At 40.7% G+C, this 22,704-nt stretch overlaps 2 protein-coding genes across 3 annotated transcripts; one reads left to right on the plus strand and one right to left on the minus strand.

Annotated features, from left to right (window-relative positions):
• Positions 1–549: 549 nt before the first annotated feature.
• Positions 550–14,296, minus strand: TMEM43 (transmembrane protein 43). The gene is made up of 12 exons (XM_054838678.1): positions 14,131–14,296; positions 13,237–13,386; positions 11,799–11,933; positions 11,326–11,420; positions 9,409–9,458; positions 7,517–7,586; positions 6,211–6,281; positions 5,924–6,045; positions 5,231–5,305; positions 5,050–5,151; positions 3,419–3,536; positions 550–2,471 (listed from the first exon to the last, which is right to left on the minus strand). The coding sequence occupies exons 1-12, from the start codon at positions 14,140–14,142 to the stop codon at positions 2,269–2,271; spliced, it is 1,203 nt and encodes a 400-aa protein (XP_054694653.1). The 5' UTR covers positions 14,143–14,296; the 3' UTR covers positions 550–2,268.
• Positions 14,297–14,457: 161 nt separating this feature from the next.
• Positions 14,458–21,790, plus strand: CHCHD4 (coiled-coil-helix-coiled-coil-helix domain containing 4). Of its 2 annotated transcripts, none has more exons than XM_054838529.1 (3): positions 14,458–14,655; positions 16,704–16,802; positions 20,614–21,790. In XM_054838529.1, the coding sequence occupies exons 1-3, from the start codon at positions 14,634–14,636 to the stop codon at positions 20,907–20,909; spliced, it is 417 nt and encodes a 138-aa protein (XP_054694504.1). In that variant the 5' UTR covers positions 14,458–14,633; the 3' UTR covers positions 20,910–21,790. The 2 variants fall into 2 exon arrangements, with proteins under 2 accessions (XP_054694504.1, XP_054694505.1); XM_054838530.1 differs by having other exon boundaries at positions 14,464–14,859; positions 20,726–20,861.
• The last annotated feature ends 914 nt before the right edge of the window (positions 21,791–22,704 follow it).

Below are 22,704 nucleotides of genomic sequence, written 5' to 3' on the forward strand. Positions count from 1 at the left end.
AGCAAGCGAAACACACTGCAGTTGTTTCTATAGAAACGTTGTTTGTGTACGTGCAATGAAAGTGAGCCTTGGCTCCCCAGCACACATGGCCTGGGAAAGATAGTTCTTAGTCTTTATTTTGCATCATTCCTGTGCACTAGTATGGAAGACAAAAGTATTTAAAGCTGGTGAATGCATACGTAAACCCCCAGCCTCTGTAGAAGTACAAGAGGCTGGATCCAGTCAGCTTGAACCATCATGTTTTTAAAATAATCTTACGGAGGCAAGGAAGTTACTAAAGTAGTAAGCAATGGGGAGTAAAGCCAGGGTAGGCTGGAATCAGCCATTCATCACACAGAGTGTATAGACCAGAGAGCAGCTGTGCTGTTACTAGGAGCTTGCTTCCCAAAATGGGGAAATATTTGCAGGCTAAACAAGACCCCACTGCACATTTATCTCAACCAACAACAGAAAACTAGTTCATGTGGAACTAATCCTCCACGTACCCAGACACTTCCTGGACGTGAAACGTGCGATACTGAAAATAAAAAAGCAGCCTACAGACCAACCTTTTGAAAATTGTCTTTTATTAAATGTACAAAAGCTCAGCACTTCTGTAGAAAATTGTATCTTCATCTCCAATATAGTAATGCTGGTTAGTTCCTGCATCACTGGTAAAACAGCAGTCCAACACCTGTTCTTCTACCCAGTGGAGTGCAATTCTTAATTGATGGAGCAAAAGTTGGTGTTAGCGAGCAGCAGAAAGACTGCACAGCATGGCTAACGCCTGCCAGCTGCACGCATGACACTACTTGCGCTTCCTACAACCTTTCATTCACTGCTACTGCTTTTACCAGAGGGACCGAGCCAGGAGACTGAATTGATAACATTAAAATACCAGAAGAATGAAAAGATTTAAGACTAATAAAGTAATTGCTATTTCTCAAACCATTTATAACTCAGAACTCTATTTCAGTACCATTTGTAGCAAACATTTGCTTCTCTGTATGTTCAAGTTAAGTTCCTTCGGTACGGGAAACATGTTTCTCCTGATGGTTGTAACTGCATTTCATAAATGAAGACATTATTTTTGTACTTAATTGTGTATACTTACAGGAGAAAAAACCCACTGTAGTGTAAGGGGGGCACATCTGGAAGCCAGACTAGCTAGGTGGAGAGAGACTTAAAAACAGTACCAGATAGTCTGTAATCTCAAGTACTAGTTACAGCAGAAATATGTAAACGTGAGCCATCACAACACTACAAGAAGGCACTCCTCTAACATGATAAAAAGCTCAAAATTCAGGCTACTAAACTCTATTAAATCTAATCAGGCAAAAATGTTTTCATTATTTAATTTCATGGAGTATGTTCATTGTCCTTACTATGTGAAATTCAAGAAAGACACAGTATACACGGCAAAACAACCCCAAATATTTTCAAGAATATACATTCAATTATAAAAGTTGATTTTGTTTCAAGGCAGCAGGTTTTATTTTTAAAGGTTCGTGACCTCTGAGTCTCCCCTTAAATAAGTGCAATTCAAAGTTAAATTTTTGAAATAGTTATGCAATGGTATAGTCCATGCTACCATTTTGGATGCTTAACCAAGAACAACTTCAGAGACTTTTAAAAGTTGTGGGAAATCAATGCTTTCTGACAAACCCGCCCTACCTCAGAGCACTGCTAACCTGGCCACTCATTATTTCAAGTAACTTTGAAAATCCTCAGTCCAAAAGCATACATTTTCCATGAGTATTGTGTGAAATTTGACGAAGTTGTGGTTTTCCTTTGAACACATACACTTTGAAATGCATCAGCCAAAGAAGTGTACGTGACTGTGCATACAGGAAAAGGCAGCAGAGGGAGGGTTTGTCAGAGACAGGTACACACATGTATTTCCTAAGGATATGGACCACATGATATAGATGGCACTTTATCCGCAATACACAAGGTGCCCCACCTGTCAGTGAGGACTTGCCACTTCTCAGATCAGGGGCAATTAGTAAGTGGTAAGAGGAACAAATCTGCTTGTTCACTGACTTACAATCAATACAGACACTCCAAAATTTCCCCAAAGTCAATGGCATTGACTTCCTACCAACAACAACCTATACTCATATTTTTCATGGATAACATGTCTCAACAAGCACATTTGAGCCCCCTCTCCAACTCTTGGTGCACACTGCTGAACTGTGATATGCTGTAAGCATGCTGCAGTAACTGGGACAGAAATGCACTTGAGAAATTTCTACCCAGGATTCAGCACAAAACCCAGCCACCTCCTTCTCACTGCTGCTTCTTTGGGGGAACATGAGATTTTGCAACCACAATTGGAACTACAGAAAGCAACCCAATCAGCAAAGCCCAGAGAGGGCGGTAGAAGAGCCAGCCCACGGAGATGGTCAGGAGTGACAGCGAACTGGCTACGCAGAAGGCAAATGCTTTTAATCCAATGTTAACCAGATCTCTCACAACAGGAAACCAGTCCACTGCAGAAAGAATCAAACAAGTGATAAAGCAGTTGAGAAGATGATAGTTTAAAAGGAAGTCTTATGCATGCCTAGGATTTGCACACTATTACAATCAAAAGACAGACTCGAATTATTTATAAGAGCACTGGATAAGGCATTCCAGCAGAGTATCCTCAAGGCATTCAATAATTAAGCAACAGCTAAACATCTACAACAATGGTATCCTCATCTCTTCAGACAGGAAGTAATCCAAATTTAAGTCTGAAGTCTCATCCAAGGATTGAGAGGCAGAGTAGACTGATAGCCTTGCAGCTATGGAACAAGTCTAGGGCAACTGATACAATATGCTAGCACAAAAAATTATTTCTGGCAACAATAAATCTTGCAGTAGCACACATATGAGTAAGTAAATATGAAAAAAAAAAAAAGAGCGCACACCGCCACATAGCAAATAATAGTTTTGATGTTTTAAGTTTATACAAGTTGGAGGCACCGTCCTGCTTTTCTCTAAGTTTTTATTCCAACATTTTCCTATGCTAAAAGGATGAACTAAAACCTTTTTTTGCTGTGTGTTCACAGTAGTGTAGATTAACCAGACACAAAGACATTACTATAAAACTACACGACTTGTGTATGAGTATAGAAAGTACTTGAATTGCAGCACCTTGAGTCAGACTTGAAAGAACCAGCTCAACGTGTGCTTCAGCTTCTGATTTTGGTAAGCCCTGGGCTTGGATCTTCTGAGACTGGCACTAGATGTTTGCATATTTTTTTTAATGTTCACAAAGCAACCATCTGGTTCTGGGATCCCATTTCCCTGCAATTGCCTACAGTGACTTTCAGATCAAATCCAATCTGATTCCTCCTGACCTCCAAATTAATTAATTGCACATCAGGAAGAGAGGCCCTCTCTAGGGATTAGGATCCTGTTTCTAAATCATTTTACCTTTTTGTAAAAAACTTACCCAAAGTGTAAAAAATTCGGGTCATTAGGCTGATGCCTACAAACATTGCCAGCCAGCCTGCTGCACGGAGAGCCCAGGTCTTCATGGTGTTACTCTCATGCTCTTTCTGAAACACTTCCTGAAAGCAAACACCGTTATATGCAACCTCAATTTCTTTTGAGATCCTCTTGATTCCAGTGTATTATGAGCAAATCAGAGCTGACAGCAGTTTAGGAGTACAAATTCTCTCATAGAAGTTATATTGCAGCTCATTCTGTAGCGTCTTTTTGCACAGTACTGCTGCATGCTACAATAGATTTCAAAGTGCAGCACAAGGGAAACCAGCATTTTTCTAAATTAAGACAGCTAAACAAGCACCGTTCGACACACTATAATCACAGGCAGAAAGCACAGGGGTTTTGCTGCAAATGGATACATTCAACATTACTGTGGAAAATAAGATGCTAGTAAGAAAATGTAATAAGGAAGAATGATCTGACTTCGCTATGGTTGGAGGAAGAGAGAAAAGGCAACAATATCCACTAATGGCTAAAGGAAAGGTATATGAAAGAAAGCAAGCAGTATGCAGGGCAGAAAAGATAAAAGGTACGTGTATATTGCATCAGGCAAAGCAAAGCATCTATTTGCAAGAATTCTGAGTAAGATTTTTTTTCAAAATGGGTTGTGTGCCCCTCTGGCTCTATAAAACATACACATGAAGATCACTGAGACATAATAAAGCACTTAATGGGAAAAGACGTGTATGACTGATTGACTACTTGTACATACGAGGACTCTACGAATTATTCATTTGTAGTGAATTAATTTCCAATAAACTAAAATTTCGTCTCATGAAGATTCAGAGCTCACAACAGAGAGCTGATTCTACTGCTGCTCTCTTTCAACTCAAAACAAAAGCCTTTTTAACTTCTTTTGGGAGCTCCTGGAAATTCTTGACATCTGGGATTTTTGCAGCAGGGCATGAAACAATCATTAATGGAAACAAATCTACTAAAAGGAGTAAATGAATCACCAAATTGTTGGAGCATGCAGGATTTATTGGAGCATAATGCTCTGCCTGAAGGTTCTTTCTCAGCCAGAATAGCAATAAACATTTCAAACAAGCCTAAACGCCTGTTATTAGAAGCTGCAGAAAGGATAGCTCCTACGGTTTGCTTAATTAAAGCCTGATTTTTACTATTTTTACATACGACCTTTTCAAAAGCATGTGCTTGCATGTATAAGTGGGAAACTACCAAAGAGCAAATAAAAGCAAAATGAGAAGGCACAGAAACAGCCTTCAAAGCAAAGGATGTTCAGCAGCAACGCAAGGGGATTTTAAAAAAAATAAATATATAGCTACTTTAGCCACGGTTCCTTTTTAAAATAAAAAAATCATCAGGAATAACTGCAGCCAAATTATGTACTGCTAGTGGGCAAAGCACAGCATTTTGCTGCAACACAAAGAACGTGCAGAAATCTAGAGGGGAAACATGCATTGTCCTAGAAAAAGGAGAGAGAAAAGCCAATGTTTACATAGACCGTCTCCTCTAGAGCAGGTCTGAAGGAGAATGAGAACTTACTCCCCTGCTGCTTCTGCAGCACTACCATCTCCAATTTTACCCCTTCGCTAGTCCAGCATGGTATCTCACCTCCACAGAGAGATCCCCAGGGTACAAAATCTGCAGGACATCTCCAGACTTGGTATGATATGCAACCAGTTGATTGTCTCGCTGGCGAGCAATCACAGTCACCTTGGAAGAAAGGGAAAAATATTTACTGGATACTGAATTGGGAACAGTTTGCAAAATACAGAAACAGCTGAAGACTCACCTTATCAGCAGAGCCCAAATGGGGGTCATCTCCGCTCAGACCTGCATAGAAGAATGAGACACGAAGGTCTCCTACCTACAAACAAGAGAATATTGGAAGTCAAGAAAGATTTCTTTACAAAGGAGAATCACAGGAAAGACTACTCTGCATGGGAACATCCTTCATGTATCAACACTTTTTCTGAACATTTATGTCAAGCCAGAGGATACCCAGAATGATTTCCAAGCTGTAGTTTTTTTCAGGCCTAGCTGACAGTCGAAACAGGATAGCTCAAATGCTGTTTTGCAATACCCCCTCTGATTTAGCTGCATGAGCACATTAACACCAATGAGATCCTATGTTCATCCCTTGTCATTTCATCTTTTGGCAGAGGAGGGCAGGCAGCACAAGCTGACAACAAGCTATTTCATTGTACTCTGTTCAGTACAAGGCAGAGGTAGAACCCACCTCCCAGCACCATCCCATGTCTTTCCATTTAAAAGCATGGCAGACTCAAGAAAACAGAAGACAAAGAAGCAGGATCAGAAGCTTCCTGCAAGAGAAGCACTCATGCTGAAGGACTGTACTAAGGGCGTCATCCTATGTGATGGCCTGCACTCCAATATCTACATATTTAAATAGAAATGGGACATGCCCCGACTTTCTTTTTCACATAATAGTAATCGCTGCTTTGGTTTATCTTTCTCATCTTACTTCTGGACGCCTGGGGTTCTCACTGTGGTAAAAGTAATCTCCTCCTCGGGTAACATCAGCATGTGGATCCTCAAGGTTTGACAAGCTCAACTGCTTGAAGTCATCTATTTTATCCACAAGACCTAAGCAGAATAAAGAAACAAGCTCAGGTCCAGTGTCTAACTTGGAACAGCCAATTTGCTGGCTGGCTTCCTGATCATCACTTGAAATTACTGCCGTTGTGGAAAGAACCAAAGTCCACTGCTGATGCAACAGCAGACACAAAGCCGAGACAAAGCAATCCTTACCCTTGGAAAGAACAAAGCTGCCAACCTGGACATTAGGAGACACAGCAGTGAAAGACTCCACAGCCATGGCACTGAGGAACAGAGACAGTCTCTGATTAGTCACAGAATTATGATCAAACTCTTGATTTGCAGTATGTAGTATACCGAACATAAAAGGTACTATGTCAAACATCAGGAGAAACTCAAATAGCTAAATGGCTGTCATGATATGAAAACAAATCCATCAAGAAACTGTGTCCAGACTTCATAGTGCTGGAGCCATTAAAATAAGTTAAGACAAGATATGACTGTCTCATCCCCTGGCCTGAACTTCCATTCACACTATAGGATTTCACTAGTTTTTCTCTGTACTAAACCTACAATGGGCTGAAATGGGGTTTCTTACTCTCAATTGGAGATTTGTGTTTACTGGAGAATGCTTGGAGAATTTTCATTAACAAAAAGGTATGCATGGGGAAGAGAGACAAAGAAGGTGTGTCATCTGTGCATCCTTTTTTCCATTATCTCTCATCTATACAAGTCTGCTAGTTTGGACTTATATCAAAAACACATAGATCTTAATTTTCCCTCCTGAAGTAGTACTTCCAAATAAAGTACAGTGTATTTGGATGAGCCCACAGAACCAAAACAAAGTTCTAGAGATTTTGCAAAGTTCAAAATTTTGTTGAAATCCTGGTCCTACTATCTCTCCAGCTGTATTTTTCACTCACACATGATGGTTTTTGCTAAATGGCATCCTGCATCCTAAGGAACCAAGCAGGTGCTGTGAGAATGACAAGCAAGCTAAAACTTAGCATTAAAAATGGCACATTGTAGTGTAACTAAAATGCCACAGATGAGAGATATATGAAACAAATTATATATAGAAGATTGCCACAAATAAGCCGGTGAGCTCATGCATGCTAGCTTAGAAAAAGCAGTATGCAAGTGGCATGACAAGCTCATGGGATGCTGCTATTCTAACCCTGTACTTGTAATAGAGGAAAGAATTAGTAATAGACTGCACTAACAGACAATAAAAGTCAGAAAGGAACCCATTCAAGTTCTTCTACATGCAGACCACATGGTCCAGAGGTAATATAATAATTGCCTGACATCCAGCCATTACTAATAAATAGCTTAATTATGGTTCCACCAGGCAGCTTTGAACTGCTCTCTAATCTCTCTGTGCCTTAGTTCTCCCAACTACCAAAAGACCAACAATTTCCATCTACTTCACTGTGTCACGAAGATTAGTCATTTAGCTTTCATCTTTGATGAGACACAGTGACAGAATCTAGAGGGACTGGGCTAGATGGTAAATTACCTAGGGTTTTTGTGTCCAATTTCTCGATCAAAGTTTCTGCTGTTCACAACTTCTGATTTCCATTCGGTATCTAAAGAAAATGATATGAAGAGTGAGGAGAAAACAGGAAAAAGTTGCCACAGATTTTAGTTATTGAAGACACCTTTCAATCAACGAATCAATTCTAAGTTACACTTGCAGTAATAGTGTTTACATCAAAAGTATGTATGTGATAGTCTGTACTGATACTTAAATCCATCTTCTTAGCATATTAATGAGGGATGGCAGGATTTAGAAAAAAGGGATTTTAATAAATTTTGCTCAGTGGGAGCTTTGCTGTTGGGTTTGATTCCTGGCTCCTCTTTGGGAATAATCTGGTTTTGCGAGGAAAAGCTGAGCTGTGAGCTCTGCTGGAACTAACAAATTTCAGTGCAATCAACAGCAAAGAAAGTGCAGAAAACAAATAGGGAAGGGAGGGAACAAAAGGGAGTGAGAAACAACAGAGGGAACACCAAAGTCAGAGGAGGAGGTGCTCCACAGCAGAGCAGATATTCACTGTGGCATGGGGAGAGTCCATGGGAAAAGTGTAAGAAGGGAAGAGCGGCAGAGAGAAACCACTATGTACAGATTGTAAAATCTACTATCCCCCCCCCCCGGCTCGCTGCTTCACTAAAGGGAGTGAGCAGAACCTGTGGCAATAACAAGGGGGGGGTGGGGCAAGGGGAGAGGAGGCTGGAGAGAAGTTGAGCCTGGGAAAGGGTGACAGCAAAATGTGTTTACCCAACACCCAAATCGGTAATTAAATATTTATTTTAATTGACAATAAATTAAGTTAATTTTCCCCAAGTCTGTTTTGCCCACGATCGCAAAATTGGTAAGCGATCTCCCTATCTTTATTTCCACCCACAAACTCTCTCATTCCAGTTCTTCCCAATCTCTTCGCCAGTCCCACTGAGGGGGAGAGTATGCAAGCGGCTGTGTGGGTCCTTGGCTGCTGGCCAAAGCTAACCCACCACATCTAGTAATATATAGACTTTTCCTGGATGAATCCATCAATCTTGAGAGAGCAGCTGGTTTTTTAAATGGCATTTCTTTTTGTTCCCTGCCAATGTAAAGTGCTTTTTTACAGCTCACAACCACTAGCTTTGCTCCTTTTGTATCTCCATGCTGCAGGGTCCCATGCTTCACTGAGCTGAGCTACTTTTATGATCACACCCAGAAACTACTGTACACCCACGTTACATATCCATGTGCTTTAATCAGAGATAAATGAAGCACAGAGACCAATCTCCAGACACATGATGACTCAGAGTATTTTTCTGCCGCTGGGTAGTTCAGAATAATCTTCTCAGTTCTGCTCCTGCCAAAAAAGCATTTGGCAAAAGCCTCAGTGCACATCAGAAGGTGCTGATGGTTTTTATTACCTGGTATCAACACCTCGACAGACTCACAAAAGGCTGTCTTACAGGCTGGAGCTATGCTGTTCTTCCCTGTCTATTCTCTTCTGCTCAAGCCTGACATATGCCCAATTACTCCACTTCTAAAGAGTAATCTCAGGCATAGCTTTTAACACACTCCCATCTCTGCCCATCTCCTGTCACTGAGGACCTTATGGGTCCTATCTCTGGAGCATCCTATCCCTGGATGCTGCTCTGAACCTTTAGGAATGCCAAGACAAGACTTTCTGTAGTCGATGATTGCTAATACAACACCTCCTTTCACTTCAGTTACCTCAAGAAAGGGAGGTCCTGCCATTTGTTTAGGAAACAGAATTTTTGCTTATTTCTTCACATTCCTTTCCTTTCTTTCCCAAGAAGAAAATACAGGATTTACAACAAATATCAAAATACAAACAGATAAAAGTCCAAAGTTAAATGCATAAAAGAACAGGGACTTTCTGTTGACCAACTTACTATATGAATACTTTGTCTCTTTCTTAATCTCACCATTCTCTTCATATTCCCTGCAGAGTAAAGGAGTAGGATGAGAACCAAAACAGTGCACACACACCCCTGCCCAGGGCAGAACACACTTTACAAAATAAAATGCACAGACAACTCGCTGGCAACACAAACTTATCTTTACAAGTAAACTAACTCTTCTCTGAACTACCTATTCTGAAGACATAGATTCTCTGTACAAGGAGAAAACTACAGACAAATGCTAAACAACCACAACCTTTTTATTCCCATGTTGCCAACAAGAAGGTGTTGACTAGATCGATGTGGAACAATCAGTATTAAAGACAGTGAGACAAGCTGACCTAAATCAACAAGTGTTTTACAGATGCTGCACCATAACCATCTATTCACAACCTCTTACACATTTTTTTTTGTATGACACAAAAGACATTTGGAACGTGAGTTCTGTAGAGTCAGACCCACATAATAGCAAATAACTTTTATACTATTGCCAGTGGATTTATTATTATTAACAGAAACATTTTTCCCTTCTGCTTGCAACTATTAGCAGAGTAGCTAACATCTCATTACAGTTTCGTAAATCCCCTTGAAAAGGTACCTAGACTGCAGTATTGCCTGTTATAAATTAATCGGAGGGTCTCTCAAGCAACTAAAATTTTCAGTTTATTTTCACAGCTAGAAATTAATGTTGGCTTTTGATTATTACAGATAAGGGGTAGCAAAGTTCTCTAAAAAATCAAGAAATTGTGTCTTGCTTTAATTAAGTACTTCAATTTGCACACATATGAAGTACCAAAGAAATTAAGAAGTCTCAAGTGTCCACAAGTCTGAGAAATGAATCTGACTGCTAGATTCAATTGGATACAATGGGGTTTTTTAATTGCTTTGAAATATTCTAGTGTATCTTAGGCTGCAGGTATCAACCAGGCAGGTTTTGGGTCAATGGGTTCATCAGAGTTTATTCTGGAATCCATAACTGAAATTGTTGGGTTCACTTACTTTTCTAACAGAAGTTAAAACCCCTCTGGGATATTTAAAAAACCCCACAACAACCAACCAACCAAAAAACCCAACAAGTAAATAATTGTCATTATGGAAGAAAGGAAGAAAGCCAAGGGAAAATATGATGAAGTTTCTGGATTCAGCAAAAATCTTTTTGTATTTCCTTTTTGAGGACAGGAAAAAAAATTGGCTTGAGGGTCCATGATCAAGTTTTAGAGAATGGCAGCAGGAAAGGCCTAGCAGATGCATAGAAAAAGAGGATTATAAAGTTTTATTTGAAAAAATTCAGGATCAAGTATTTTGGCACTATGGTTTTGATTCTGCTAATCAACTAGCAGGCAGGGAGTATTATGGGGGTGGAGTTACTGAAATCCTGATGGGCAGAAAGTACATGAATAAATAAAAGAAGCTTTAGGAACATTAGAAAGGATAGAAATCAATTGAGTCTTTGGGAAAAACACAAGTGTTTTGTTTTGTGTTTTTCATGAATTGGTAAAGATCTTTAAATTCTGTTGACAACACATATGACAGAAAACAGGGTCTGAGGTGGCCCAGCATCAAACAAAAATAATGAAAACAAAAACCTACAGCTTCAGCATGGAGGTCAAGAAACCCCATATGAACTTACACAAAATCAGGAAGTGAAAACATTTGATAAAAGGCCTTGGATGTTACCCAAATTTTATCAGATGCAAATTCTGCAGCATTGACCATCTACAAGACCTGGCATCCCCAAGGAAATTAAAGTGACTCTCTAAAAAAAAACCCAAGAGCTCTATAATTCTCCTGCTCTAAAGGCTTGTTGGGTTTTTTCCTTTGGGGGTGGGGAGAAAGAAAAAAGAATGTGATGGGATCCTGTTAATACAACAGCTTTATAAACAACTTTTAAAGATTTCTTTCACTTACGTGGAATCTTCATATTCTACCCATTGGTACATTTCCACGTTACGCTTAAGTTTGACAGCCTGAATGGAGAGCCCATAGCTGGGATCAAACAAAGGCTATTTAAAAATGAAAGAAAATACAAGTCAGTATAAATGCTGTACCTCACAAACTTGAAACACCGTACTGTTATTATCAAACCCATTTACGTACCTCAGTGTACATAGTTAGTACTATGTTACATACGTGAATATAGAATAAATGTCATGAAGGACAAAAAGGAGCATCGCTTTATATGACTGATAAATCTGACCTAAAGAATCATCATCAAAATTTATTGCCATAGTGAAGAAGAAAACCAGAAATGCCGACTAATGATATGCAGGCTTAAGTGTTTAAACCAGGGGGAGATTCTATTTTGCTGAAAGCTACTGTGACATGTTACCTTCTGCAATGCAACCTGACCACGGAAAATGTCAAGATACTACTTTATTTACCTTAGATGTACTCAGAGCGCCAGCTAAGTGCACCAATCTCCCTTCATTCTGCTGAGACACACTGTGGATGCTATCAAGAGGGATCACAAGAGAAAGTCCCTCATCAAGAGATCTGGCTGTCCTTAAAGCTCTTCCCTGCAATCAAGAAAACCAAAATCAAGTTGTGGAGAATCAATGGTGCAGTAGTATTTTGTGAAAAAGGTTAGCAGACGAGTGATCTGAAGACCACAAAGAATGATGTATACTCAGCGTAAAGGCATATTCTCAATACACACTTGTACTTCTCCACTCTCTCTTTCTCTGTGTCTGGCACAGTTTGGGACAGTACTTCTTACCCATGCAGCAGGACCATTAACATTGACTAAACTCCTCAAACACAGATTATTCCTACAAGGGTCCAAAGTTATTGCTCTTCACCTCTAACGTTGTTCATGGTTCACAAATAACTGCAAAAATTATGCCAATTATGGTCCTTTTTCCACAGGCCCATACAACTACTTGGCAGAAGTTTTCCTTATCTTACTATCATCTTACGGTGTGCTTTTTCCTGCAAAGCCACTGAAATTTGGACTAGTTCTCTTTCCTCTTGTAGAGGTACAAAAGGAAGTCTTAGGTGAAAATTCACAGAATTCTGCTCCCCACTCCCAAACTGCCAAGAACATGTATGTTTGCAGCGGTAGGATGTTAGGATTCCCTACTTACTTTAATTATTTTTTCAGTATAAAAGCAAGACATAAAATAACAGAATAACGTAATTATAACAACATTAGAAGTGAGGACCTTATGTTATCCCCAGAAAAGAGATAAGACTGTGTATTTGGTTTCCATGGCAAGATTTTGGTAGCGGGTGGGGGGGCTACAGGGGTGGCTTCTGGAAGAAGTTGCTAGAATCTCCCCCTAGGTCCAACAGAGCCAATACCAGCTGGCTCCAAGATGGACCCGCCGCTGGCCAAGGCCAAGGCAATCAGTGACAGTGGTAGCGCCTCTGTGATAACATATTTAAGAAGGAAAAAAACAACCTAGCACCAGCTTTTGCAGCGAGAGAGAGGAGTGAGAAGATGTGAGACACTTTGCAGACACCAAGGTCAGTGCAGAAGGAGGGGGAGCGTGGCTGGCTCATACAACCCTCTTTCAATAACATTACAGCCTGTTTCTGCACCAGCTCACAGGTTTTGGTTCTTATCTCTCATCACACACTGCTATCGTCTCTACCACACTCAGTTCTATAGAAAGACTGTCTGTGGTCCAGTGATTTTACTTTTCTGTTATATCCCAAAGGATAAGCATCAGACTCTCCAGACATAAAGTTCTCTTCTCATGGATGAATAAAGCTTTAACATGATCATTTTAGTAAGCCTGCAAATGCAAAACTAGTTAAATGTCACCTCAGCTGTGATGTTTTAAAGCTGTGTATAAACAGTGATGGTATTTCACTTACTTCATTGGTAAAAAGAAGGTAGAAAGACAGAAGAAATGTCACAAGTCCCATCAACATGCCTCCAGAAGTCTCGCTGAGCCTCTCCAGGAACCCCGGTTTGGACTCACTTGTGATTTTAACATGTTCTTTTCTGCTGCCTGTGTCAGAGAACTGTTGGAGATAAATCAAAAAAATGCAATATTGGTGTAACAGGGGAAGGCATTCTGTTTCAAAATAAGTCTTTCAGCTTTGTTAATACTGCTGCTCTACAGAATAGCACTTCTCGCCTTGGACCAAAACTTTCCCACACTTATTAAATGCCTTATCACACTTTAGATATCAGAAACACAGTCAATAAATAAAACTCAAGACTAATGGAAAGAACAATTGTTATTATAACAGTTCAACATGTTCCTTCAAGCTTTCTTCAGTCTGTCTCTATGTTCCCTATTTGGTGTCCACACCCTGCATTCGGGCCATGACAAATTGAGTAATACTCCTGAATTCCAGACCAACTAAAACATAGCTATAAATAACACTACATTTTACCTCACGAGTGCTAAGTGCCAGCATACTTAAAAATAATTGCATCTAGAGCAACAAAAACAGATAGCTTAAAACAAAATTGCTATTTCTGTCCTAGCCAGTGCCACATGAAAGCATGAAAGCCCAGGGGTTTATCTGTATGTACGCTGGCTCTGGGGAATAACCAAGAAGCAACTTCAGATTAGCACACGTAGCCAAGAGAGGAGGTGAGGCTTTTGCTCATCTCGGGATGCCAGGCGGGATGTGACAGCGGCCCCTCCGCTGCACCAGGCGCCACACAGGGCGCCTCACCTCAGACAGGCCACCCCGGAGAAGCGGCCGCCCCACGCAGCGCGAAGTAACGGTAGGACCGGTCCAAGCAGCACTTACATTCCTCGACATCTTGAGCCTCTTGCACTCGCCGGGCACCAACCCGAAGAGGCCGCAGGCACCGCCGCAAGAGCCGCGCACCGACAGCCACACACAGCCGCGCCCTCCTCCCCCTCAGCGCTCACCCGGCCCTCCCGCCTCCGGGCCGCTCCCCGCCCGGGGCGCCGCCACAATGCATGCCGGGACACGTAGTTCCCGCCTATGAAATTACTCCCTCCCGCCGGGCGCGGGGCAAGCTGGGAGATGTAGTCCGGCGCCGAGGCCGAGCCTGACGGAGCCGGCTGCTCCCTCCCTCGGTTTGCGGTCGCCAGGAGGTGCGTCAGCGGCCGCCGGCGGGCAGGGAAGGCGCTTCCGGAGGCGGGAGGTCATAGCGTGGAGCAGCGAACTGCTGCCCGTTGCTGTGGCGGTGGTAGAGGGGGAGCGGAGGGAGCGCCGGGGCGGCGGGGCGCCGGCGGGGTCAGTCTGCGCGCACGCTGCAGGGGAAAACACAGGACGGCTCCGCCATGTCCTACTGCCGGCAAGAAGGTGCGCACGGGTGTCATCCCAATGTCACGCCGCCGGGGCAGGCCGGGCGGGCTCGCCTTGAGGCGGCCGGGGGGTGGCTGTCCGCTCACCTCAGCCCGTGAAGGGAAGCCTGAGGAGAGAAGAGGCGCGAAAGCCGCCCGTGGGCTGTGTGTGGCGGCGGGGGCAGGGTTGCTTCGCTTCCCTCTTCCGATCTTTCTCCTCACGGTAGGCGGGAAGCCGCGGCGGGGCGGTTGGCCATGAGGCGGGAGAGGGCGCTGAGGGCCTCCGCCGCCCTGTAGGCCGGCCTCCGTTGCGGGGGCCTCTGCGGGCTGGCGAGTACCCACACCCGGCTGGCTCCGGCGGCGCCCCGGGGCGAGGCGCTGTGCGGGACGCGCTTCCCGGCGGCAGGTAGCGGTAAGAAGGTGCCGCCATGCAGCTAGTTGTTGAAACATACCCGCGAAATGGTCAGAGCTGGGCGTGTGTGCGCCTCGGGGCTGTTATTTTAGCTCGCCAGGCTTTGCTGTGGAGTGGCTGAGGCGTGTGGGCATGCTCCCTGTCGCGGCGCGGAATGGTGTCCTCCCGTAGGGGTGAGATTCCTATCAGCTTAGCTAAAGTGGCCAGAGGTGGGATCTTTTTAAGGAAAACACGGGGGATGGACAGGTGGGTAGAGTGCGAGCTTTATGTTTCTGTATCTGTACAAGGTATTATGCTGTACAGGTTGTGGTATTTGTGAGGCTTGGCCACGTCATATTCTGGGGGATATATTCTTCCCTTCCACCTTTAAGTAATGGGCAGTGACTAAATGTAAAGTTTCAAACTGGAAAAAAGTGCCATTCTGTAGTTCTAAATGCCATTTTGAAATTATAAACTTTGGCACACTGAACGCAGATTATAAACTGGTGAGGTAGTCATAACCTATGGACCTCTTTGCTTTATGTCTTTAATTTATTTTAACATCTTGGATCTTTGCAAGATCTGTAAGTTGTCTTATGGCATCCTACCAAATTACAGTGACGGGGTTAGAGTTCATGTGTTTCTAGTTTGTTTTATATAAGAAACGACTGGCCATTCTACATCATAAAGTTTGCTGAAGTACAATGCCAAGTTGACAGAAAACTCTTTCCCTCTTAAAAAGGGTTTGGTTTTATCTGTTTCTCAGGCATGGTTAAATGCATGTTGGTTATTGAGCAAAGTAAAGGGAGTTGCTAAACATTTGCTAGGTGAGGTCACATTGAGGGGCAAGAAGTTACTAATTCTAATATGCTGAGCCACTGTAGTAGCCTTTATGAATTTGGAGAATGAAAGGAAGTTTTTTTGGGGAACTTAACATTTTCTTTCCACTCAATGGATACTCAGTTGTGTGTTCAGAAGAGTTTCAGCTAGCTGTTCTTTTCTGCTTGTGTCTGCTTTAGTGTTTCTTATAATTTTACAGAGTTGTTAGAAAACTCTGCTCAGGTTTCCAGCCAAGCCTCCCTCTACAGAATCTTTTTGTTAAATCAAGAGTAGGAAGTATGCTATGTTGTTTTTCTATCCTTGGTAATGTTTGTAGCACCTTTTCAATATAGTTGGTTCTACACTGTTAAGATGCTCTTCATTATTTAATTTAGATTATTACTGTAAAATATTACACCAGTCTTTAATGGAGACTACTGTTATTAATAAGTATCCTGTTGAACTCTTTCCTGTAATTTAATATAGCTTTTCTTTCATACTTCCTTTTTTTTTTTTGTGTCTAACACCTTCATCTGGGTTAGTCCTGGTAACAGAGTAGTTTGAGCCAGTTTTAAAACAGCTTTTTAACTTCACAGTTCAGTGATTTGCAGCCATTACAGTATGTTGCTGTGAAAATTGTAACTTTAGAAGAACAGAATTTTAGTTGTGTATGTGTTCCTTGAACTAACAACTGTTCTAATTGAAGGTGATTGGTAAGTACAACAGAATTAATTCATTATTAACATTAATACATCATGTTGAATACCTCATTACCTTGTGGTGTTCAGCAGCTTCGTAAATGACTCCTTCTGTCTCAGCTTTCTCTGAAATTTTGCTTGTTGTCTCCTATATGGTAGGAAAAGACAGAATTATATTTGCGACCAAGGAGGACCATGAGACGCCAAGCAGTGCTGAGCTGGTTGCAGATGACCCAGATGACCCTTACGAAGAACAAGGTCAGTAGTAGGCAGAAGTAAGGAGTTAATCACATATATCACATTCTATCAATCTTAAAAACACAAGAACGACAAAAAACAAATGTTGTATGAAGTAGGACAAATTATTCATTCATTTTTAAAGACTGAGGGCAGCTGGTTATTCAGTAGATAAACAGAACATCACAAATGATGTTTTCCTTATAGTGGTGGCTTTTCTCTGCTTTTAATGATCTTTCAACGTGGCCTGTTCAAATACATCACTTGATGGTTTATAGTTTTAGTTAATAGCCAGATATCCAGAAAAAACTTTTCCTTCCTTTCTTTTATTAACAAAGTTAGAGCTTAACTACTGAAAATTATGGCTGTTTCTTTACTGTTCTAAATGAAGTGTAATTTTTAGAGAAGCTGAAGTGCGTTACATACCGCTGTCATTGATGTGAGTTGCTCACCTGCCTGTGTGCAGCTGAAATTGCCTAATTTGTCAAACTCTGAATATTTGATTTAATATAAATTCTATCTCACTAATCCTGTACTATACTAGTAGCAATATAGTAAATAACTAGTAGTAATATCTTCCAAGGGGGAGAGAGTAGGGAAAGTGAAAGTGAAAAAACTCGTGGGTTGAGACAAAGACAGTTTAATACGTAAAGCAAAAGCTGCACATGCAAGCAAAGCAAAACAAGGAATTCATTCACCACTTCCCATCGGCAGGCAGGTGTTCAGCCATCTCCAGGAAAGCAGGGCTCCATCATGCATAATGGTTACTGGGAAAACAAACGCCATCACTCTGAACACACCCACACACCCCACCCCACCACCCCCCCTTTCCTCCTTCTTCCCTCAGCTTTATGTGCTGAGCATGACATCATATGGTATGGAATATCCCTTTGGTCAGTTGTCCTGATGGTGTCCCTTCCAAACTCCTTGTGCACCCCCAGCCCACTCACTGGTGGAGGGTGTTAGAGGCAGAAAAGGCCTTGACTCTGTGTGAGCACTGCTCAGCAGTAACGAAAACATCCCTGTGTTATCAACACTGTTTTTAGCATAAATCCAAAACAGACCCCCATATTAGCTACTATAAAAAAAATTAACTCTATCCCAGCCAAAACCAGCACACAGGTAAGTTCAAATTACTCAGTTTTCAACTGTAACCATCTTGCCTTGGAAAGATGTAAATTAAAGTTTTCACTGAAGATTACAGTTCTTGTATGAAATAGATCTAACCTACAAATGGAGATTTTAAGAGAGCAGAATATTTCTGAGATCAAGACTTGTAATATTCTGATTGCACAGAGCGTGTTTTAGGTTGTTTCTAATGGGTAAATGAAATAATCTTCCTATCACGATGATTAAATACATTTTACCCTAGGCTAATAAAGTATCATGAACATCTGTGAATTTGGGTTTGCCTTTATGCTTACAGGCCTTTTAGCCTCTTCACTTTGTGTGAAGTCATCTCATTGCTTTCAGCTCAGCTGAGATGGAAGTAAATGCTTCACCCTTTTTGAAATTTTGTTAGAAAATAAAAGTTATGCAAGTGGCTCTGTGACCTTTAGAGGGCAGTATTTAAGCACTGTTTACCAGCTGGAGCACACAGGGTGGCTTTGTTAGCTGATATAGTATGTAGTGTAATTTGAACTGTATCTTCCTATGTCGTTGAAATAACTTTTTTCATACATAGATTTGTGTTGAAATGATTTTGCATTTAGTTGCTCTTGGCTTCATTACAATTGGATGTAATCAGTAGATACATCTAAAAGTTTTGCTCATCAGTGGTGATGAGTCCATTCAGTTTTATAATGACTCAGATGAGAACAATGAGAGAATTTCAGTTTCAGAAAGATGTTTAAAAACTGCAATTTAGTATCTATCAGGAATTCTTCTACCTCATACTTTCAGGTAGGTTGTTTTGCTGGCTAAGATCCAATACCCAAACTGCCTATTTGGTGGAAACAATCTATACTTTGGGTTTTGTCATCATCTTCACCATGGGAGTGGTGCTTCAGCCCCTAAAGATTTCAATAAGAGACTCTCAGAGGCAATAAAATCTACATGGCATGTATACCTGTTACTGCCTTGACCAGGATGGAAGATGGAACAACATGGGCAAAATGTTTTGGAATATGTTGAAGTGCAGAAGCTCTGGCTTGTGTGGTTTTTAGTTTAAAAGGTGATTGGAAACGGCTTTGCTGTACTTAAAGTAACATGCAGGTTTTTCTAATTTAGCCTCTACGTTGAATAGAAGACTTGGTTTCCAGTGTTCAACTTCTGTGGCATAATTAACTATAATGACTCTTTTCATCTTTTCTGCTGTGTATTGCACAGAACAGTCATTTCTGGGAAAGAATACATTTATTATATAGATGTAGCAAAACCTCTAATTCTTTTGAGAAAGAACTTGATGAATGATCAGATGTACAGGACTGTTTTTGACTGATGTCCTTTTCAATCCTGCTTCCTGTGTGTCTGTCATCTTACATTGTGAATCATTGGCAGACAAACTTGTTATTGGAATGTTTGTCATAAAACAGGGAAGAAACTTTTCTCAGAACAAAAATGAGACTTCATTACAGCAAATACAAAGATAGGTGTTGACATAAATGCAGATGAGCCTGCCTTCATCCATGATGTTAACAGATCCCATGAGCTAAGACAGATTAGCTTGTGTGATGTCAGCAGTCATTGCTAACACAAGCCTTGATCTGCTATGATGTATACTGGGTTTTTTCTTACCCAAGTGCAGGGTCAAGTAGATTATAACACACTAGATAGTGTGGTTCAGACTGCATTTAAAAGTAGTTTGAATTCAGTTTTAATTAAAAATAGTAATCCCGTCTGTTGCAGACTTGCAGTTCAGGGAGATTGATGGATGAAATCTGCTTCCCTTTTAATTGTGTTCTAAGCTAGCTGATGCACTTACTCATTGAAGTGTGCATTCTGCTGTTGTTACCAGTGAGGAAATGCTTGCCTTCTTAATCTGTATTTTTGTTTTGTTTTTTTAAAAGCATGGTTTCTGTGCATATAACATCTGAAACTGATGCTACTTCAGTGATCAAATAGATGAAAATCAATGCTCGTGATATACCAGAATGTACTGTTTATGCGATAACTCTTACATTGTTAAAACTTGTGTGCTTACAAGGCAGTTCTAGTTCTAAAAGGAACAATTTATTTTAAGAGAATTAATTTACAAGTAATTTTATTGTGATGGTGTCTTCAGGAACATTTCAAAACTCTTAATATATTTTTTCTTTTTGAAGTATTAGAAAAATGACTGCTTTAAAATGACTGGTTGATGTTAGTGAAGAGGAATATAGGACTTCAAAATTTGGTTTACAAAGCAAGCCATATTTCTTCTACACGGTATGATCAACATCTTTCTGCTTTATGTCATCCTTGGTAATAAGGAATCTGGCACCAGCCATCCATTTCCTTGTCTCGGAAGTTCTGCTTTTCTTCCAGGCAGCTAGAGATGCCATGATGCACTGGACTACATATATCTTCTCAGTACAATGATTTTTACAGATATTTTACAAGACTCTTATTGCTTGCTTGTTCCCCTTATTTTCAGTGGTCTGTAGTCCAGGGAGAAAGACTTAATTCAGGCATGGATATAGAACTAATCTCACTTCTGCTTAGTAAAGGATCATACACATCAGAGGTAGAAACAGACTGGCCAGGAAGTGAAAGGTGTTTAGCACCCTTGAAGCTACAGAACTAATATAGCATTGTTAGTACTTCAGCTTAGACCTGCAACCTAGCAGCTTTCACTGAAGGAAATCAATTTTTGGAAGGAGCGCTTAACTTTTCTTCTCTCTTGTTTGTTCAGGATTGATATTGCCCAATGGAGATATCAATTGGAATTGCCCATGTCTGGGCGGAATGGCTAGTGGTCCCTGTGGGGAACAGTTCAAGTCAGCCTTTTCTTGTTTCCACTATAGCACAGAAGAAATAAAGGGATCAGACTGTGTGGACCAATTCCGTGCCATGCAGGAATGCATGCAAAAATACCCAGATCTTTACCCTCAAGAGGATGAAAATGAAGAAAAAGAGAAGTCAAGCAAAGATTTGGAAGCTACTCCTTTAGAGGCTTCTGCTGCCAAAGAGGAGAAGGGATCTAGCTAATGAAGATGCAAGGAGGCCATTGTCTCCATTTCTCATTTTCAGAGACATGGACTTCTGCAGTATGTCTGTCTTTTGAGTCGTCAAGAAATGTTTCATCATTGTTCTATACACTGTATCATAGTAAATAATTTATTGCTGAAGGAGAAATCTCGGTACTACAGCCTTGCAAATAAATACAGAAAAAAGAACGAGTATGTGTATGTATTGTGTAACCTGCTATCAGACAGAGTTAATGCTTTAACAGCTGGTTTTTACTCTCAAGTTTTCCTTGAGTTTTGACTTGAATAATGTCTTTAAATATGTATAGATTTCAACTAAAATTCCACTAGCACACCAGGTCTGTCTTCATTTCACTATGTTCTGATCAATAGCTGCTCTTTTTTAATGTATTCTGTTCTATTAATAGAAATTACATTAAATGATTGTTTTTCCTTAAAGACTTTTTTTTTCCCAGAGTGATACAGGACACTGAAAATGGCCTAAATCTAGAATTTGTAAAATAATTTTGAATGGTCTTATTAGATTATGGTTGCATTTTACTACCAGCATCAGGTAAGGACTGTCTGAAAAATGTTGAAATGTGTATCTCCTTTGATATCATTTACTTACTGTGATGGCTTTTGCATTTTTAAACACAGATGTGTTGTATAACCATTGATAAAGATGAATGGAAAGAATGTTGGTCACAGGCTTTATTTTTTGCTCTAAAACCACAGGTTCTGGGATCCTTTAGTTAGTACCTGCTCCTTTGGTGTATAGACAGGCTCTTGTAAAATACTTTGAGAATACAATGAAAATGTTACCTGGTGTAATGATCTCAAAACGGATACTGTGACTTAAGTGCATATTAAAAAGCAAATACTTTTTACCTTCATTGAAAACTCCTGTTTCTGTGTGGTGTGGTTTTTTTGGATTTGAGATACTATTCTGTGCTGTAAGCAGACTTTGAATGAATTTGTGGGTTGTGAAGATCAGTTGCTCCAGCTTGATAGATTTTTATTCTTTTCCCATTCCTTTCTCAGCCCCAGGCAGGAAGGCATAAAAAATGTAAAGCATTTTCAGTAGCTATAATAGACTGTGGTTCATGAACCAGCACTACAGAGGACCTGAACAGCTATTAAAATATTTGAAAATTACTTGGAGGTGCTAATAATTTAGTAGTAATTCACTAGAGTTCAATACCTGTGGGATAAGGGAATGCTACATTGTTTTTTTCTTTCCTAACAAAATGTAGGCTGTGAGAATTGTATTACAAAATAAGTTCTACCTGTGGCTTCAGTAACTGTTCATTGCAGGGTTGTTTGGGTTTTTTTTTCTCTCTCCTTATGTGTTGGTTAACTTAACCAAAGCATAAAAAGTTGTAGTGGCAATAATGCAGCCCAGTGAGTAATGATGTGTAAACACTTGCCTGTCTCTGTGGGCAGCAGTCTTGAGTGCTCAGCAACATTGCTTCCATATAATGTTTTAGTATCTTGTTTGTGTAAGTTATTTCAGTGTTAGTGATGATGCTTCTGAAGTTTTGAGGGGAATTTCTGTTAAACTTTACAATGTGTTTGAGCTGTTTACATTACAGTACAGCTGTTGGATCCTCAAAAAAATTGTAAGCAATTAAGTGGCTGACAACTACTCAGTTCTGGGCATGGATAGCAGGTACTCTCAGCATCTTTCTGCTTTTAAAGGAAACAAAGTGTGACAGAGCTTCTCAGTGTGACTCTTTCAGGCATAGCAAGACAAGTGCCAAGTTAACCTGAGTAAATGGGCACAAAAGCAGCAGTGATAAACCTTGGCACTTAAG

Source organism: Grus americana, chromosome 11, assembly GCF_028858705.1.
Source record: "Grus americana isolate bGruAme1 chromosome 11, bGruAme1.mat, whole genome shotgun sequence".
NCBI classification, from domain to species: domain Eukaryota; kingdom Metazoa; phylum Chordata; class Aves; order Gruiformes; family Gruidae; genus Grus; species Grus americana.

What these genes read in the sequence shown, in the direction of transcription:
- TMEM43 (XM_054838678.1), bottom strand. An exon ending in AGAACCCCAGGCGTCCAGAA is followed by an intron (nt 5,306 to 5,923) that starts GTAAGATGAGAA and finishes TCTTGTTTGTAG; the next exon opens with GTAGGAGACCTTCGTGTCTC. An exon ending in CCGAATTTTTTACACTTTGG is followed by an intron (nt 2,472 to 3,418) that starts GTAAGTTTTTTA and finishes TTCTTTCTGCAG; the next exon opens with TGGACTGGTTTCCTGTTGTG.
- CHCHD4 (XM_054838529.1), top strand. Translation starts at nt 14,634, where the DNA reads ATGTCCTACTGCCGGCAAGAAG. An exon ending in GTCCTACTGCCGGCAAGAAG is followed by an intron (nt 14,656 to 16,703) that starts GTGCGCACGGGT and finishes CCTATATGGTAG; the next exon opens with GAAAAGACAGAATTATATTT. An exon ending in TGACCCTTACGAAGAACAAG is followed by an intron (nt 16,803 to 20,613) that starts GTCAGTAGTAGG and finishes TTGTTTGTTCAG; the next exon opens with GATTGATATTGCCCAATGGA.